Source organism: Candoia aspera, chromosome 17, assembly GCF_035149785.1.
Source record: "Candoia aspera isolate rCanAsp1 chromosome 17, rCanAsp1.hap2, whole genome shotgun sequence".
Taxonomy (NCBI): Eukaryota; Metazoa; Chordata; class Lepidosauria; order Squamata; family Boidae; genus Candoia; species Candoia aspera.
In genome coordinates this window covers 1,837,105-1,857,427 of record NC_086169.1, presented here as the reverse complement: position 1 = coordinate 1,857,427, position 20,323 = coordinate 1,837,105, and the positions used below count along the sequence as shown (strand labels likewise).

The 20,323-nt window shown below is 48.6% G+C and overlaps 1 protein-coding gene across 1 annotated transcript; it reads left to right on the top strand.

Annotated features, from left to right (window-relative positions):
* LOC134506818 (feather keratin-like) lies at positions 1–411 on the top strand. Its single transcript, XM_063317174.1, has one exon. The coding sequence runs from the start codon at positions 1–3 to the stop codon at positions 409–411; it is 411 nt and encodes a 136-aa protein (XP_063173244.1).
* Positions 412–20,323: the final 19,912 nt, after the last annotated feature.

The window sequence follows — 20,323 nt, the reverse complement described above, 5'->3', positions numbered from 1 at the left end:
ATGGCTTGCTGTCCACCATCCTGTGCCATCCCATCCTGCGCATCCTGCCCAGTCATTGGACTTGGGCCACCTGGCTGTGGATCTTCGGGCTACAGAGGTTTCGGCCAGGGCTATGGCTATGGCTCCAGTGGGTTGGCAGAATACTCTAGTAACCTGGGGACGCTGGCTGGCATCCGCCCTTCCTGCATCAACCAGATCCCATCCTCTGAGGTCGTGATCCAGCCCCCTGCCACCGTGATCACCGTCCCCGGTCCCATCATGTCCGCCAGCTGTGACCCCATCTGCGTCGGAGGCTACACACCATGTGCCACTGAGGGTTATGGACGGTATGGTGGCTACCGTGGAGGCCGGCAGGGACGCCTTGGTCGCAGAGGCAGCATCTGCTCCCTCCCCTGTTACTCTCCCTGCTAAGTTAACCAGGACTCTCCACGACCAAAACGGATTTCAGAAGATTGGCCAGGGCACGTCTGGGCCCTGGTCTGGCCTGCAAATAGATGTCACAACTCTCTTCCATCTTCTCTGGACTGATCCCACTGCTTGTATTCTTCTCCAGTATTCCCCCAACCACTTTCGGCGCTATGCCTTCCGGTGAAACTGCCCCCCAGCTCAGTTGATCCATCAAGGCTTCATGTCAAGTTATGAAGGACAGAAGCTCTGCCAACCTCCAGGCCCTCGTCTCCTCTCTGCCCGCTGAAATGATTTGTCGAAGGGGAGATGTTTGTTGCTTTGGGCTGTTGGGAACACCTGGTGGTTTCTTCCAATGTTCTTTCTTTGCTCCTTAATAAAAGTGATTCTGCATTACAAACTGGTGGCTCTCCTTGGTTGTAATTTGAAGATGTGCAAAGTCTTCCCTGGGTGACAACGGAGGCTTTCTCCGGGTCCACTGCGGCCTGCGGTGGGCAGGGGTGGAATGAGGTGGGCGGCCCAGCATTCCCTCCTGATGAACAAGCCCATGGTGGGTGGATCCTATCCTTGGTTGGGTTTGCCCTTTGCTCTCCAGAAGGAGAGTCAGCTTGGAGAAGGCTCAGACAGAAGAAGGTGACAAAGAGGAGGTGGGGGCTGGAGGACATGTCCTGCGAGGTCAGGCCAAAGGAACTTGAGAGGTTCAGCCTGAAGTCAGCAGACTCATGGGAATCCCAAGAGCTGTGGTCAGGCCTTCAGGCCCATAAAGGGAAGATACAAGGAAGACCCTCATGAACTATGTTCTCTGGCCACAAAACGAGGACCGGAATGACAGGTATAAGGTGCCAGATCTAGAGAGCCTCTAAAGCTTCATTCGCTGTGTGTAGTCATCCAAAGTGTGAACGTCAATGAGTTCATTTCCCAGAAGGGGGGTTGAACACCGTAGAAACACATCTGGCTCCTCACCTCTGAAGATGCCCAATATGGATGAACCTGGCAACACAGTGCCCCCTGGTGGTCACTGTAACGGGAAACACAGAGGATACACACTGTGTAAAAAGAGAGAAATTCCTGCTCCCTCCAAGAGGGTGTTGGTGGAAGTCATCTCTTGGTGGCATGTCATAATGCAACATCTACCTCCCTCTGCTCTGAGCGCGTAAGGGAAGTTGGATTGAAGATCCGGTTCTGGCCTGGCTTGATCCTTCAGGACACACAGGCCAAAGTCCACACGATATCTTGAGCTTGTGGAATTCATGGTTACTGCGGGCACTGAGGGTGATATGCTGCACTTAGCAAGCTTGATCAACACCTGGTTCCTTCCAAAAATAGAACCTTAAACATTTCAGGGGTTGTGTTCCACCGTCTGGTGAGCTTTCAGCTGATTTTGATTTTGCCCTGCAGGCAACATCAGGCAGAGGATGCTAAGAGTGACATGGCACCTGCAGACGCTGTGCTGCTGTCCTAAGCCATGACATTTGAAGCCATGCTTTGGTGAAGGCAACACCACTGGAAGGGTCCATGCAAGAAACAAAGCCATAAGCCATCCCTTACAACCCCAGTGGTTGGATTCACACAACACGTCAAGCCAATATTTAGCACGCCACAGCGTGTGTTAGCGTGGTTTGTGAACTAGGTCCAAGAATCAGATCCAGGCGTAGGGAGAGGGTTCGCTTGATCTTGGGAAGCAGAAACCTTGTTTGCACATGATCTTGTTGTTTATTCGTCCGGTCGCTTCCGGCTCTTCGTGACTTCATGGACCAGCCCACGCCGGAGCTTCCTGTCGGTCGTCACCACCCCCAGCTCCCCCAGGGACAGGTCCGTCACCTCCAGAATGTCATCCATCCACCTTGCCCTTGGTCGGCCCCTCTTCCTTTTGCCCTCCACTCTCCCCAGCATCAGCATCTTCTCCAGGGTGTCCTGTCTTCTCATTAGGTGGCCAAAGTACTTTGGCCTTAAATATCATTCCCTCAAGTGAGCAGACTGGCTTTATTTCCTGGAGGATGGACTGGTTTTATCTTCTTGCAGTCCAAGGCACCCTCAGGATTTTCCTCCAACACCACAGTTCAAAAGCATCGATCTTCCTTCGCTCAGCCTTCCTTATGGTCCAGCTCTCACAGCCACACATTACTGCAGGGAACACCATTGCTTTAACTATGCGGACCTTTGCTGTCGGTGCGATGTCTCTGCTCTTGACTATTTTATCGAGATTGGTCATTGCGCAACATCTTAGCTTACTGAATGAACAACGGAGCTGCTACCTTTGGGTATTGTGCTAAGCTTGGTTAGAATGGCTGGATGAACAAGGTCTGGAAGAGGAATGAGTTCCCCAGAATGTTCCAGTGAATGAATGAATGAGTTTAAGAAAATATGTAAAGACTTACGTATGGAATGTTTTTGAGATCCCCAGAACATTCTGTCCCCAGAAGGGAATCCTTTGACATACCCACTTTCTTCCCATCTCTGAAAGATTTCCTCATGGCAAACCGTTACCGCTCTTGACAGGAACATAGACGGTGTCCCTGGCATTGCTGAACTCCAATTCTTTCATATATTTAAGCCAATGCCCCTGTCCAAGTCGTGACCCACACAGGGAAGAAACACCAGGAGTCGCTCCTGGAAGAGGGGGTCTGCCATGTCTCTGCGTGATTTGGGCTCCGGCCTCCTGCCAGGCCAGATCTGCCCCTGTCTTTTGCGAGAGGGTCCACCAAATCATTTCGAGTTGAGGGCGAAGCTCAGCAGACACCTCTTGGTCTGAATGCGTTGAGGTTCTGGGCAGCTCAGAGGGACACCTGGGAGTCCTGCTGAGAGAGAAGAGGGTGTATGTCTTGTCACCTGCTGATGGCCCATACATGGCTTTAGAAGGGGACGGGATACTACCCTGGCGGAGGACAAGCCTCCCGTGAGCTCTTAGACTTGGACATGCAGGGTTGGCTGCAGGGGATGGGTGGCATCCACCCAATCAAGTCTCAGTGGAACAGCGATGGCCCAAAAGGGACACGTCTCCAACCATCCGTTTGCGCGCACCGTAAAGGATGGCCCCTCTGAGAAGCGCAATGCAGGACTAACGAGGACATTGACTTGATCCCCGGGAACCAGGGCCACAACCATGGGGGCAACCAGGGTTAGGGAGCCAGGGCCATGCTGGGGGCCCCAAAATGGGTGCGGAATCCATGTTTGCCCCGGGTGACACAGAGCCGAGTTGCGGGCCTGCTGGGAGTGCTGCTTCGGTTCCGGTGACTCTCGGAAGGCAGGCAGGCCTTCAAAGACCTCAGGCAATGTCCTCATGTTGTAATGATTGCCTATTCTAACAGACTCAGTCTCACAAGCAAGGGCTTAAGGATAACTGATTTATTGAAAGAATAGTATGCAAATATAAAGAAAGCTGAGAATGAGCAAAAGTGCGCCAAATACAAACTAAAAACCCTCACTTCAAATCCAGTTCCGCCCTCGCTGCCTCTTAGCAACCACCCCCTCCCCAGGTGTTAGCAACCGTTACCCACATCGGCCTGGGAAAGTAACCTTGGACAGAGTCAATAACCCAAACATACATTCCACAGTTGCAGTAAGCAGATTACAGCCTGGCACGGCTGGAAATTTCCCTCCAGCCAACCTGGATCAGGAAAATGACATGCAAAACGTTACGATGTATTCAGAACATTGAAACGGTGAACGTGACACATGTGAATTCAGTCCACTGTGACCCACGCTGCAAGGGAGGGCAATCGAAGGAAGACAGAGACATGGGTTCAAGTGATGCAATTTTCATTTTATTGGGAAACAGAGAGAAGTGACTTAAGAGACATACAAGAGCTGGCGAAGCAGAAGGATCTGGATCATGAGTGTTTTCTAGCAAAGGTGGGGAAGCAAAAGCTAGGAGTGAGGCCAACACAGTCCTAATATCAGGGAGATCTTCCAGGCCAAGGTATCCATCTCATAGGAAACGCTACCACGACGGCTCAAAGAAATGCTTCCTCTACGGTTCCAGGGAAACCTTCTCCCGAGGAGACCACAGTCCCTCAGACCAAGGCCTCCATAGCCCCAACCTCCATAGCCCCAGCTTCCTCTGAGCTTCTGTCCTTCATGAGTTCACAGGAGGCCCTGGACAGATCAATTTAGCTGGGGGGCAATTTCACAGGAAAGCATGGTACTATCTGCCGAAAGTGGTGGGGGAATACCAGGCAAGAATACAAGCAGTGGGATCAATCTAGAGTAGGTGGAAGAGAGTTGTGAAAGCTATTTGTGCGCCAGGCCAGAGCCGAGGAAGGCCCTGGCCAATCTTCTGAAATCCGTTTCGGTCGTGGAGAGTCCTGGTTAACTTAGCAGGGAGAGTAACAGGGGAGGGAGCAGATGCTGCCTCTGCGACCAAGGCGTCCCAGCCGGCCTCCATGGTAGCCACCATACCGTCCGTAACCCTCAGTGGCACATGGTGTGTAGCCTCCGACGCAGATGGGGTCACAGCTGGCGGACATGATGGGACCGGGGACGGTGATCACGGTGGCAGGGGGCTGGATCACGACCTCAGAGGATGGGATCTGGTTGATGCAGGAAGGGTGGATGCCAGCCAGCGTCCCCAGGTTTCTAGAGGATTCTGCCAACCCACTGGAGCCATAGCCATAGCCATGGCCGAAACCGTAGCCACAATCCAGACCAAGACCTCTGTGGCCGTGACCACCGGGTCCGAAGCCGACGACTGGGCAGGATGCGCAGGATGGGATGGCACAGGATGGTCTACAGAAACCCATTGTGTTGAGTTGTGATGTGAGCCTAAGGTAGAAAATGGAAAGAGATTGTGGGACCTGCGTTGGGCTTACTCTTCCCAGCCCCAGCCCCTGCTTCTTCCTTCGACCGGCATTCTACTTTCCTGTGACGGGACTGGCTGGAAGTACGAAGAATGGAAACCCAGGCCCTTCGCCCTCCGCTTGCCCTTGGCTTCCAAGCGAGGCTCTTGACCCTGAGATGGCCAAGACCTTCACTAGTGTGGGCCATGAAAGTGGGAAGGCAGAGCTGGAAGTCATCCAGCCCTTTGTTTTTTGGAGGGCAGAAGAAGGAAACTTTCAAAGAAAAGGCCAGTCTTGAAAGCCTTGGCCTTCTCCCAACTCCCCTATCGTTTTTGAATCCCCCTTTGGAGCCAGACGGATGGCCCTGGACCAGCTGACGTCCACTGGTTACAGGGAGAAGTTTAAAAAAAAAAAAGGGTTCCAGGAGAAATCAGAGGCAAGCTGCTTCTATAACCCTGCCAAAAAAATTGCACAGTTGCAGTCAGCAAGATCGAAACCCAACTCAAAGACTGCACTGACTTCACCTTGATATAAGGGAGGGAAGACTCCCTGCATTTACATGTCTCCTGACTCCTTCAAGCATCAAAATACCTATAAATATTAGCTCATTCTGTGCCATATGCTCTTGTTAAAGGTTGGACAGGCTGCTTCTTTCTTTGGTCAGCTGGTGGCCCAACCCCAAGGAGGTCAGGAGAAGGGACCTCTGTTCCTCTTCTTCCCATCCTCTCCAAAGCTCAGCCTAGATCATGACTGCTCAACAGGTTTCATGGCTTCTGAGTAAAAAGGCAAGGCTGGGTCCAAATCCCGCACTCCAGTTAAGGGATGGGTTAACTGGTGACCCTCAACAATTTCTTGCTACAACCGGGATGTTATAAGCACAAGAATGCCAAAGATCTTAGAAAGATTGGGTTGCTTTCCAGGACCCTAACCATCAGCTCTGTTGTCTTTGGATGGGGAGCGAAAGGCGGATGTTTGAGGGGGAAAAAACTCCAGATGAAGCCCATCCTGGTCCCTCAGACAGAAAAGCCAGAAGCTGGTCCTGAGAGCAGAAAAGCGTTCTAGCCGATGATGGAGCCAATATTTTGAAGAACCTCGGATTCTCGGGGGAAGATCTGTCTGGCCGGCTGGCAACCAGGAGGGATTCTCTCTGAGCATATGGACTTACCTTCTTCGGAGAGAAGCAGTCGAGATGGGAGTCAAGCAGAAGCTGATGGCAACGCAGAGCGCAGAGTGAGTTTTTATACGATTCCTCGGCGTCCCCAGGAGGTTGGGACTCGCAGCATTCCACACGGCTTCCAACAATTTGCTTTTCCGGCGTTTAAAAGGAAAAATGACTTCACTCAGCACAAACTGTCACGTGGCCACTGAGAGGTGCAATAATCATGCCACCATAATCAACCTAACACTGTTTTCCTGTGCTTCCTTTCAAGTTTGCTGACCTCAAGCCAAAACGTTCCTGTTTATCTGATCCTGGAAATGAGCAGCTCCCACGGGGTGGGGATGAAGATAAGATCAAAGCTGGCTGACTGTCCTCAGTAGCGACTTTGCGGAAATGACAACCATGCCTTGCATCAGCACAGGTACCTTTGACTTCAAGGTGGAGAGTTGTCACCCTGCAGGTATCACTGAACCTACCCAGGATATGGGAACATGGGAGAGTCGTCTTCCCAAGCCCTTGTTGAAAGCCAGTAAGCCCAAAACTGAGGCCCCCTGCTCCTGGTTGAGTCTACTCTCCAGTGATGTCCGGAGGGGAAGCATCCCGAAGGTCCCCCCGCTGATGGAACGCCATCTCCAGAACCTCAGTGTTGAACCTGCTTCACGATGGTCCTCCTTCAGAACCAGCTATCCCAAATATTTAGACCAACCCAACCTGAGTAAGCTTTCAAGGAGCCATGGAAATGTGGCTGTTCTGGAGCACATTTGGGGCGGTGTGAAGACCGGGTGACCTCCAAGATGTGGGGCGTGGGGCCTGGTGTGATTTGCTTCTCCTCATATTTTAATCTCATTTTGTGCTGATTTCCTCTGGGGTTGGAGTAGCATATAAAGCAAGGTCAGTGAGTCAGGCACTCAGTCAGTCAATAAATGAATACATCAGTATATTTTTCTTCTGTTTTTTAAAACATGATTAACAAGGATGGAAATCCTGTGGGAGAGGTCTGTCCACTGGGAGACCTCTGATTTGGTGGAGTGATTGGCAACAAATGCCATTCTGTACCCTTGGTAGCACTGGAGCCATCTTCAAGGGCAGCCCCGTGCCGAGCACAGTGCAGTAGTCGAGCTGTGTTGTGATGAGGGCGGGAATCATTGTCACCAGTTACTCTTCCATAGAACCGCAGAGTTGGAAGGCACTTCCTTATTCCCACTCCCTGTTCTGTCCAGGATCCACTACAGCACCTCCAATGGGGGACCGTCCCTTGGAAGACCTCCTACGAAAGCCTTCAAACGTCACGTAGCAGCCTGCTCCACTGGCTGACAGCCAGGAATCTCCCTCTGTCCTCTCTCTCTCTCTGTCTCTTCCCTTTGGGCACTCTCTTGTCCCCCCTTTCTCCCCAAATCCTCCCCTCTGTTCCCCGAAGGGACACTCTGGATCAAAACCCGATCAATCTTTGTTGAATAATGCTGGTCTCGAACAGAACAGAACAGAACAGAACAGAACAGGCCAGTCGTTCTAGAGATGCTCAAGAACTGCTCCTGATGCAACAGGGACGAGGGGAAAGAAGAAATGTTGGTGCAGTAGAACACTTGAGTGAAACTTTGAACAGAAAAGCTAAACAGGGTATATGAACGATGCTTTGTGTTCATCAATAAAGTGTGTTTACCTCCCTGGAAAGAAGAAGAAGAACGAAAGAACGAAAGAACGAAAGAACGAAAGAAAGAAAGAAAGAAAGAAAGGAGGGAGGGAGGGAGGGAGGGAGGGAGGAAGGAAGGAAGGAAGGAAGGAAGGAAGGAAGGAAGGAAGGAAGGAAGGAAGGAAGGAAGGAAAGATCAAAGTGACAGCCATATCTCATGGGGCTGACAAAATGCTACGTCTTCAACTCATGTTGATTTCTTCTTATTAAAGTAATTTGGGTCGAGGAATGAGGCTGTGCACAAGCAGCTTCTTAATGAACGCCTCGGGCAAAAAGGGGTGTCCCTAATCTGGCAGGGGGGGGAGAAAAACAGTATAAAAGGGATTCTCTCTCTGAGATCTTCCAACAGCTTCATCTCCTGCTCTTGACTGCTACTCTTGGAGACTCTGGTAAGTCCCATGAATCTCAGATGCCTTTATATGCTGCTGCTATTACTGTTACTATTATTATTATGTACATGAAATGGGTTGGCATGGAGGATTTTCCCCTGATTTGCAATGTATTCCACTCAGATTTGATTGGAGAAAGGGAGGAAGGAAAGGAGGGAGGGAGGGAGGGAGGAAGAAGGAAGGGAGGGAGGAAGGGAGGAAGGGAGGAAGGAAAGGAGGAAGGGAGGAAGGGAGGAAGTAAGGGAGGAAGGGAGGGAGGGAGGGAGGGAGGGAGGGAGGGAGGGAGGAAGGAAGGAAGGAAGGAAGGAAGGAAGGAAGGAAGGAAGGAAGGAAGGAAGGAAGTTTTAAGATAACTCAGCCTCATATTAGGACAAGCCGAGGGAGACGTTTCATTCTGACCCTGAGGCATCATTCAGAACGGATGCCTAATCTCAGAACGAGAGTTGCGGCTGCCTATATTTCATCCAAAGATTAGGAGAAACAGCCAGCTTTGTACAACTGTGGAAGAGCCGTCTTGTGGAGGTTGGTGGCTTCTCCATCTCTGGAGATTTTTGAGGAAAGGCGAGACAGCTACCTCCTGGTCCTATGAATAAACCCATTTTCTGTTTTCGCACCGTATCTTGGGGGATAAAGTGGTGGAGTGGCTTGACCCAACGCTCTAAGGAAGTGCCAGGTCAAACACAACAAGGATTAAACCCCCAGAAGTGTAGTGTGTGATGAGAACTGGCTGAAGGTTAGCCGGTTATTCCAGGTAAGAAACCTGAATGAAAGCTGGGGGTGTAGCTGGAACCAAGTCCAAGGCTTCCCACTTGGTGCCCTACTTGAATGAACTCTCAAGGAATGGTCGTATTAATCAACCATCCTTCCACTCCATTCAAGGACCTGAGTCCCTTTCCCCTCAAGGGGGGGCTTCACTGTCCACTTCATCTTGTCCCGCTTCTGGTCTGCATCAATTGCAGACTAAACACTGCTGGAGCACGACATTCGGGAGAGGTCTTCCATTCCTTCTTTGACGAAGGTCATGCTGCGTGTGCATCACCAACTCCACGGATGTTCTTGTTCCAACAGCTCTTCCGTCCAACCATGCCTTTCTGTGGACCATCCTGTGCCATCCCATCCTGCGCATCCTGCCCAGTCGTCGGCTTCGGACCCGGTGGTCACGGCCACAGAGGTCTTGGTCTGGATTGTGGCTACGGTTTCGGCCATGGCTATGGCTATGGCTCCAGTGGGTTGGCAGAATCCTCTAGAAACCTGGGGACGCTGGCTGGCGTCCACCCTTCCTGCATCAACCAGATCCCATCCTCTGAGGTCGTGATCCAGCCCCCTGCCACCGTGATCACCGTCCCCGGTCCCATCATGTCCGCCAGCTGTGACCCCGTCTGCGTCGGAGGCTACACGCCATGTGCCACTGAGGGTTACGGACGGTATGGTGGCTACCGTGGAGGCCGGCTGGGACGCCTTGGTCGCAGAGGCAGCATCTGCTCCCTCCCCTGTTACTCTCCCTGCTAAGTTAACCAGGACTCTCCACGACCGAAACGGATTTCAGAAGATTGGCCAGGGCACGTCTGGGCCCTGGTCTGGCCTGCAAATAGATGTCACAACTCTCTTCCACCTACTCTAGATTGATCCCACCGCTTGTATTCTTGCCTGGTATTCCCCCAACCACTTTTGGTAGATTGCGCTATGCCTTCCGGTGAAACTGCCCCCCAGCTCAGTTGATCCATCAAGGCTTCATGTCAAGTTATGAAGGACAGAAGCTCTGCAAACATCTTGGCTACTGAGTTCTTGGTTTGGGTTATGGCTATGGACCTGGTGCACTGACCAAGTCTTCAGGCAGCCTGAGCCCCATGGCTGGAGTCATTCCTTCCTGCATCAACCAGATCCCACCAGCCGAGATCATGATCCAGCCTCCTGCTTCCATTGTGACCATCCCAGGAACCATCCTCTCCACCAGCTGTGAGCCCATGACTGTTGGTGGCAACACACTCTGTGCCATCTCTGGTTCTGGCCTTTATGGATGCTGGGATCATGGCTTGAGGAGGGGCCCATGACTGGGAAGGAGGTGTCTTCCAGGATATCATGGTAATGTCTGCTTGTAACTGTGTCACCCTGAAAAATATATTAGTCTAATCTTAGGAATGACCTGACCTGGGCCAAGAGGATGAAAACCCATTTTGGGACGTTTGGGCCTAGAATCTGAAAGGCTGAGCTTTGAACTTGTTCTTCCACTTGGCCAGCGTTCCTCCCTTCTTCTTTTCCTCCTTTCTTGTGTCAATGTTTTAGGGCCAACAGAAAATTGAAAGCTCTATTTGTGTGGTTTCTCTCTTTCCTTTTTATTTACTTTGTGTGTCATTTGTGCCTTTGATAATTGTTCTCTCATACTTCTGTTCCTACAACTTCATTAAAACTCATGCTGCATTCTCATCTCCAAGCTTCTGGTTTTATACCTCCTGTCAATTCTCAGTCTGAATTAATTCACGTGTTGACTACAAGTGTATTTATATTGCTTCCCTCATTTGACACTAAATAACTCTCAAGCACCAACATTTATTCATTCATTCATTTTTTTATCGAATTTGTCACTGCCCATCTCCTCCGACCAGTGGGACTCTGGGTGGTTTACAATACAGAACAATAAATATACAATAAAATTCTAATAAAATCCCACTAAAACAATTTCTTAACTACCCCAATTCATAAAATCCAAATGGCTGTGATCTCCTTCAGTCATTATGTAGGAGGGGCACTTCAAGGCACTAGCCAGCCCCAAGTATGTCAATTCTCCTCCCTGCCCCAAGCCTGGTGGCAGAGCCAGGTCTGGTGACAGAGCCAGGTCTTCAACTTCCTCCAGAAGGCTAGGAGCGATGGGGCTAATCTCACCTCCGGGGTCAAGATGTTCCAAAGGGCAGGCACTACTGCAGAGAAGGCCCACTTCCTGGACCCCGCCAGATGGAGTTCTCTTATTGACGGGGTCTGCAGCTTCTGAAGCTTCTGGATACTGTTCAAGGGTAGCCCCATGTAGCTTCTGGATACATGTTCAAGGGTAGACTATTGCAGTAGTCTATATGGGAGATAACCAGGGCATGAGTGACTGTCCAAAGGGCCTCCCGATCCAGGAAAGGGCGTAACTGGCGCACAACCCGCAGCTGTGCAAAGGCCCTTCTGGCCACAGCTGCCACCTGCTCTTCGAGCAGGAGTCAGAGTCCACGAGGACCCCCAGATTATGCACCGGGTCTGTCTGGGGCAGTGCAACCCCATCCAGAACCAAGGATGACAAAGTCCCGGATACGGAAGAGCCCTTAACCCACAGCCACTCCGTCTTACCAGGGTTCAGTCGAAGCCTGTTGTTCCCCATCCAGGCCCCCACAGCCCCCAGGCACCGAGAGAGGGTGGTCACGGCATCACTTACCTCACCCAGGATGGAGATATACAATTGAGTATCGTCAGCATATTGATGATACCTCACCGTGTGGTGACGGATGGTCTCGCCCAGCGGTTTCATGTAGATGTTGAATGGGAGAGGAGAGAGAACTGAACCCTGCGGCACCCCAGAATGGAGGGGTCGAGGGCTGGATCTCTCCCCCCCATCACCACCGACTGGGACCGGCCCTGGGGGAAGGAGGTAACCAGCACAGAACTACGCCGCCCAGCCCCAACTCCCTGAGCCGACCCAAAAGGATACCACGGTCGATGGTATCGAAAGCCGCTGAGAGGTCAAGAAGAGCCGGGATGGATGCACATCTACAGGAATCCCCCCCAAATCCATGTACCCAACAATGAAAGGCAATAAACCATAACATGTGAGTCATCCAGCCATTGCACTGTAGGACGCAAAACAACAGCAATTCACCACCTGCACAGGCCCCTGTTGAGGACTCACCCCAGTCCTTAAATGGACAATGTTCTTGGAAGTATCCTAGATGTTAAAAGGTTTGGGTTTCAGATGTGGCAGGAAGGTGCGGTACAAGAGGAGAATTCCTGAAGTGAGAGCTCTTCCCATCATACCTCCTGAAGAGTGAGGATTCTGGGTAGTTCCTCTGTAGAGGCACGCTCACATGGTCTGCCTGACTCGGTCAGTTTGATCTTCAACATATTATATGAACCTCTAAACCTGATCCATACTGAGGCAAGAGAGAAAGCCCATTTCAACCCCAAACCCAACCAGGTTGATTATGGGTCACACCAGGTATCAACCCTGAACTTAATCAATGGGGGGACAGTGTCTCTGCTGTACCCAGTCATTCCTCCAATGAAACAATTCAACAGGTACAGAGCAGCCTGTAACACACGACGGTACACTGCAAAACCCAACAGGTGTTAGAATATATCTCTCTAACCCTGATTGGCTGCTGATCTCAAGTCCTGCCTTCTTGTTCCCCATCTGTCCAATAGGACAGAGAGAGGGAGGGATGTAATGAAGTCCTGAAGGAAAAGCTTATGACCTGGCTTGGTTTGTTGTTGACTTCGCTGGTTGGATGAAACCCAGGCATGGTGGTTTGTTAACCATCGATTGAGACCTGAAGCCAACTAATTGTGGCTCACCTGATGAACTATGGCTAAGCACAACGTGGGTTAGAATGGCACATGAAGATAGTGCCATGCTCTCTCTATTTTGCCTTCTAAGAAGAGTTGGAAGATCTTCCTCAGCCGATCTTGGCTTGTAGCGCTGAGAGTACAAGAGGTCTTCAGAAGAGGTTATACTATCCTGGTCTTCAGAAAAGATCCTGGAAGGACCTTTGAGGAGTTGATGGTCCTCTCCTCGAAAGGAGAATTCCAGAGCCCTTGCTCTACAGGTTTACCATACCTTGCTTTTCAGTGCTGTGGCAAAGGGCACTGAAACACCCACACACAACAGGTTTCACTAGGTAAGATAAAGATCTACCTGCTGTATTCAGGTATCATGTTAAATCTTAGTGTTAACCTTGGCTTAGAGCTCTGGGTGAGCAGAGGTGAACTTAGAGCCCAGGTTAAGTCCATCCACATAGCTCACTGAGAGTTGCTTCTTCATCTTTATGGCTTGCGTTCAGACATTTTGAACCTCTTCTGCACCATAAATCATGATGTAGCTTTTATGCAAGCAATAAAGATGCATAAACAACCCCAAGAGGATTGTTAAGGAGCCTTGCAGTTTCAATTCTTCCTTAACAGGGTTGTTTAATCTTGTTTTTTTGATACCACCACAGTCAACTTTCTTTTATTTTTTTCCCCCCTATCCATCTTCCTCATTACCTGGAATTAAATCCAGGGCAGGCTGTTTCTTTTGAATGGGGACCACTTTTTATATCACTTTAGGATTTTTTTACATGTCCTTTTTTTTCATCGTTTGGGCATTTCTAGAAATTGCTCTTTTTTTACCCTGAGGGCAACCGTTCAGGGCAGGTTGAGGCTGCAATTAAAAAAGAAAACATCCATATGAGCAAATGATGAACCAACTTTCCGGAAAGATGCTTGAAGGCGAAGGTGAAGGTGTGCAGTTTTACGATGGTTTAATCAAGAAACTCCAGGCGCTTCAGATCTGGTAATAAGGGATCAAGGAAAAAGCACCTATTTCCCTATAATTATTTTATAAACGGAATTCTTTGTGAGCTTATCTTCATCAGCACTGAGTCAGTGAAGATTTTTTTTGAAAAAAACAAAATGTTCTAGCATCTTGCTGACGTAGCAGCGTCAGAAACGGATGTGATTTGTACTTTTAATTCTTCTGCCTTTTGCGGAGTCGGGGGGAAGACATCCCTTGGAGACTGAAAGGTAACTTAAGAACTTTGGACTTCAAATTTAGAACACCTTGGATTTTCAGGGCCTTTAAATTTCAGCCAGGCCCATTCGAGCCCCCCGCAGGTTTGCTAGAAATGACCCACATCCCCTTTTAAAAATGTCTAAACTGGTGGCCGTTGCCATCTCTGGCAGAGTTTAATTGGGCAGAAGTCCATTCATTCATCAGTCTAAATATTGCTCCAGGTGGCTCTTAGTTCTCATAGAGTGATGGGGGAGGAAAAATCAGGGACCATATTTTCCCCACGGTGCAAGTTTTTCAAACGTTTTCCCTTGTCGTCCTCTGCTTGATTTTGCTCTAAGCCATGAATGAGTGAATGAGTGATTAAATGGATGAGTGGATGAATGAATTAGTGGATGCATGAATGAGTGAATGAACTGATGAATTAATGAATGGATGAGTGGATGAGTGGATGAAATCTAACCTTCTGGGATGCTGCATGAACTCCCCAGCTGGGTTGCCATCTTCTACACTTTTTTCCACCTCCAACCTTCCCCCAGCTCTTGACATTCAACAGTGAGACCTCCAGTTTGGAACCCAACCCAGAACATAACAATGCATATTGGCACCTCTTTACAGATACTCCCATCTTCTGAACTGTCATGGAAAAACTCTAACTCTGTGGCCACTAGGAGGCAAAAATAACATGATGGCACATAATCAATCCATCTTCTGATCCTGGGCCATGGTTAGCCAGAGTGAGGACATTCCCTATGATATTGACCCAAGTTAAACACCCCACCCCATGCCAACCAGGAGGAGGTGTGCTCTCAGCCTGATGGAGCCCAGCCCAGGTATTTTCCAAGGAGATCTGAACCAGTGATGGCACACAATGTGTACCCTTCAATGGCAACAGGCCCAGAGCTGGCAGAGAGGATGGGACCATGGAGGATTGCCATGACAGAAGGGGGCTGGATCACAACCTCTGCTGGTAGGATCTGGTTGATGGGTTGTGGGTTGACTCTGACCGGGTAGGTCAGATCAAGAAACAGATGCCATGTAGACCTAAAGCTACTTTTATTAGAATAACTGTAGTAACAGAATCTTGCAAGTCTGAATGTGCTTCCCCTCCTTCTTTTACCTTCAGGTGAATGGAGGGGGGCACTGTATTAGGTATTTTTGTAAATCTTTGTCTTCCTATGGGCTTAAGCCAGGTTACTCTGTTTGTTGCCTTGGTAACGGATCTTCCCTCTCTCCATCAAGGCCATCCTCTATACTCTCTAAAACAGCTGAGAGGGCAATATGCATTTCTCTCATGTTGCAATGAGCTTGATACTGGCTTAGGGAGTTGCAAAAGCCAGGCAGTGGTGGCTTATTTAATAAACTATGGTTAAAGAAATGATACAGTATGATGGGAAGTGGCTTTGGTCCAGGCCTGGGGTCAGCGTATTAGTGGATTTTGGGGGACCCTATTTTTGCTTTGTCAGGCTGCCTTGTGGTTTTATATATTCTTTGTGTTTATGGATTTCTTGGCCTTGCATGCCACCCAGAGTCTATTGGAGTTGGGTGACTACAACACAATAATAATAATAATAATAATAATAATAATAATAATAGCAATAATAATAATAGCAATAATAATAAGCAAAACACCTGCTGTGCAGATAGTTTGAAAGGAGCTCATTATTATTATTATGTTTCCCCCACTGGACACCACCTTGGTTGTTGCTGGTATTTTAGTATTATTATCAAGATGGTTTTCCTTTCCTTTCCTTTTTTTTTTTCCCCAAAAAAGGATTTTGATAGAGATGACTGGAGAGTCAGTTAGCCTGTATATGCCAATGTTATGAGAGAAATTCTCGGTTAGATGCAGTAAAACCTCATCTAGGGTATAAGATGAGGTGTGAACAGAGTTGTTTTGTTGGAAATGTTGTTGCTCTGGGTCCCCTACAAAACCTTCTGGAACCCAGTCCGCTCACAGGGTGGCACTCCAGAGGCTGATGGTGGCAACCCCCAGCTCTCCTCACCTGTGGCCATGCTGGCAGGCCCTTCTAGGAACCCTCGTTCGGCATCAGCCACAGAGTTGGGGTTCAGGACCCTCTCCCATTTCTGCCTCTAAGGCACAGCCATGGGTGGAGGCAGCTTTAGAGAGCGGGCATGTTGGCAACCTTGCCACGAGGAAGGGGTGATCAGACATCCAAAGAAAAACCAAAAGTCGTGACTTGTCATAAGGTGGATGGAGTTTTATTGGAAAGGGCCGCAAAGCAGCGTTATGGGTGCAAAAGCCATGCAGTTTGGAGAAGCAGAGAAGAGGCTGGGTCCTGAGCACTTCAAAGGGAGGGGAGGAAATGGGGAAGGGGGGGAAAGGCAGAAAGTCCAGCACTTCTACAGAAGGTCTTCCAGGACAAAGCTTGCCAATCCAAGACTAGCACGTGCAGTCGTCGTCACTCCTGGGAGGTGAGGATCCGTTTCTTGAGTGCCACCTGCCCATCAGTAACACGGGTTCAAACAGAGGTTTCCACGATCACCCAGAAGACACCTTCTCCCGAGGAATCCCCTGCCCAGGGGACCGGACCCAGAGGCAGCACACGGCGTGTGGCCTCCAACGGTAACAGGCTCACAGCAGGTGGAGAGGATGGGACCAGGGATGGTCACAACGATAGGCGGGGGCTGGATAATGACCTCTGTTGATGAGATCTGGTTGATGGGTTGTGGGTTGACTCGGGCCAGGGTTCCCAGTTCTCCAGAACTCGTGCTTCCCCCCCAAAGGGCACCTCCAGAACCTCTACCGCCAAGGCCCAGGCCACCGCCGCTACCTGCAGAGCCAAGCCCATAGAGTGGGCTGGAGGCACAGGATGGGATGGCACAGGATGGGAGGGGACAGGGTAGAGGGCAGGGTGGAGGGCAGGGTGGAGGGCAGGGTAAAGGACAGAAAGCCATGGCTGGAATCTGGAAGCAAGGTCAAGAAGAAACAAAGTTACAATTGAAGGAGAAGGAGAAGGAGAAGGAAAAGGAGGAGAAGACGTTAGAAAACACATTTTGAGGCATGAAGATTCTCCTTGTGGACAAAAGGTAGCATTTGGAGATGGCCAAGGGCTCTAAGGGTTAAGGGAGGAATGGGGGATTTTTCTTGGGATCCCTCTTTGCAACATAGATATTTCTCTCTTTCAAAACACAGCTACCAACTAGAACACCGTTCAAACTCCAGACTTTGGAGCCTATCATCCAGAATTTAAGAAAGAAATCAGTCTGCTCATATACAGATATGTTGGTAGAAAAGGCATTCCTTCAAGGAAAAGTCACTTGGAAAACTTGTATGTTTATATGGGCCGGGGGGTGGGGAGGAAAATGCATACCAAAAATGTGTTTGAAGGAAGTGGAGGCATTTTAGGAAAACCTGTCTGAAAACGCTAACCGGTTTTTAATAGCCTTTTACAAAAAATTTACTGACATGTGGAAGTGGGAAAAATCCGGCAGGCAATTGGAATCATTGCAACTGGAGCCCAGCCTTAGTCTGCACAGAGATTTCTTTTAGCTCTTCCGGCTGTTCCTCCCAGGACTCAAAAACTCACTTCATCTACGGATCTTGGGAGGTGCCAGTATTCCTCTTTGCAGTGTGAGAAGTCCCAGCTGCCAATTTTGGAAGACCCAAGCTGATTGTGATGGCACAGGAGCAGAGGCTCCACCAGAAAAGTTGTGGATATTGGGGGGAATCAGAATTCCTCAGGAGAACATCAACATTAACCTCAGCTAAGCATCAAAATTTCTGGAAGAACCAGGGCCTTACCTCTTCTTCGGAGATTTCGCTGTGAAGGCAGGAGGCTCCAGGGAAGCTGTTGAGATAGCAGAAGAGGCCAATGCTTTTATACACTCCTGCCAGCATCCACACCACCATTTTTGGCACAAGATTCTACTTTGCCACACCCTTTCTTTACTGCCTTTTTCCTGAGTCAGAACTCAGCAGAATGAGTCTCAGAATTAAGGTGCCATTAATAATGAATTGTTAATCGCCCATTACGACTTCCTTCCTTCTTCCTCTTCGCTTTCATTGACCTCAGTGCCTGCTTTAATTTAAACGCTGTGCAAAGGAGTTTAAATGAGTAAAAAAACAAATGACAGACACCCTGTGGGTCAGGAAGCATCTAAACACTTCCACAATATTCCACAGTAGTTCTCTGGCATCGAGCTTCATCAGACCTACTTTATGTCACTCCCCTTTTCTCTGATTCAAATCCAAACATTATTTAAAAGATGGCCAGTAATGTATTGCAGGTTGATCCAATTAAAGTCCAATTCTACTCCCCCAGTTTCAAATTTATACAGGTCGTCCTTGTTTAGTGACCACAATTGGGACAGGCAACTCAGTCATTAAGCAAAGCAGTTGCTCAGTGACACTGCGACTGCATAAGATCTCACTTCAGCTTTCCTTGGTTTTACAGACCTTTGTAAATGCGAGGATTGGTCATAAAGTACTTTTCCATCACGGTCATAACTGCAAACGGTCGCTAAACGAGACAGTAGCTAAACGGGGACTACCTGTAGTTTCTTTTATGCATGTCCTTGTTTATGTAATGTTGCCTTTCCATATCCTTGATCTTGGACTAAAATAAAATATTGATCAATCACACCCTTCTTGGAGGGAACAGTAAGCCTTAAAAACACCAAGGAATTTGTGCCATTTGTCTCACACGCACATACTTCCTTACAAAAGTGTTTGACAAAATAAACACAGCAATTATTTGTGGTGGTTTCCTGAGCTGGCAGCCCAATCCTATCTGGTAAAAGATTTTGGGCACAAGTCTTTCTAAGCCTTGCTGAGAATCAGAATCCAACTTTGCCAATCATCACTTTGGTGATGTGATATCCTGGGGTCAAACCTGTGTTCCTGTGCTTTGTAATTGGTTTTTGGGACATTTCAAAGGATGGAACAGTCTGGCCAATAGGAGAACACACACCACTGTTTTAGACTGATGTTGGAGAAACCATTTTTTAAACTCCTATATCCTAAATCTGTCCATCCATCCATCCATCCATCATCCATCATCCATCATCCATCATCTATCATCCATCATCCGTCATCCATCATCTATCATCCATCATCCGTCATCTGTCATCCATCATCTATCATCCATCATCCGTCATCCATCATCTGTCATCTATCATCTGTCATCCATCATCTAACATCCATCATCCATCATCCATCATCTATCATCTATCATCTATCATCTGTCATCTATCATCTGTCATCCATCATCTAACATCCATCATCCATCATCCATCATCTATCATCCATCATCTATCATCCATCATCCATCATCTGTCATCCATCATCTATCATCCATCATCCGTCATCCATAATCTGTCATCTATCATCTGTCATCCATCATCTATCATCTATCATCCATCATCCATCATCTATCATCCATCATCCATCATCTGTCATCTATCATCTGTCATCCATCATCCATCATCCGTCATCCATCATCTATCATCCATCATCTATCATCCATCATCTATCATCCGTCATCCATCATCTATCATCCATCATCTATCATCCATCATCTATCATCTGTCATCCATCATCTATCATCCATCATCTATCATCCATCATCCGTCATCCATCATCTGTCATCCATCATCTGTCATCCATCATCTAACATCCATCATCCATCATCCATCATCTATCATCCATCATCTGTCATCTATCATCTGTCATCCATCATCTATCATCCATCATCTATCATCCATCATCCATCATCTGTCATCCATCATCCGTCATCTATCATCCATCATCTGTCATCCATCATCTATCATCCATCATCCGTCATCCATCATCTGTCATCTATCATCTGTCATCCATCATCTATCATCCATCATCCATCATCTATCATCCATCATCCATCATCTATCATCCATCATCTGTCATCTATCATCTGTCATCCATCATCCATCATCTGTCATCCATCATCTATCATCCATCATCTATCATCTGTCATCCATCATCTATCATCCATCATCTATCATCCATCATCTGTCATCCATCATCTGTCATCTATCATCTCCTGCATGTAAAGTTTTCTCCTTGTGCCAACTATCTATTTTCATGGAGTCGTTTCTTTTAATCTGTTTTCATCTTTGTTTTCAAAGTTCAAAAATGGGCCTTCTACCCTTCTACTCAAGAGTACGGCTACC

Excerpts from the sequence above, each read along its gene's own strand:
- LOC134506818 (XM_063317174.1), top strand. The coding sequence starts at position 1 with ATGGCTTGCTGTCCACCATCCTGTGCCATCCCATCCTGCGCATCCTGC.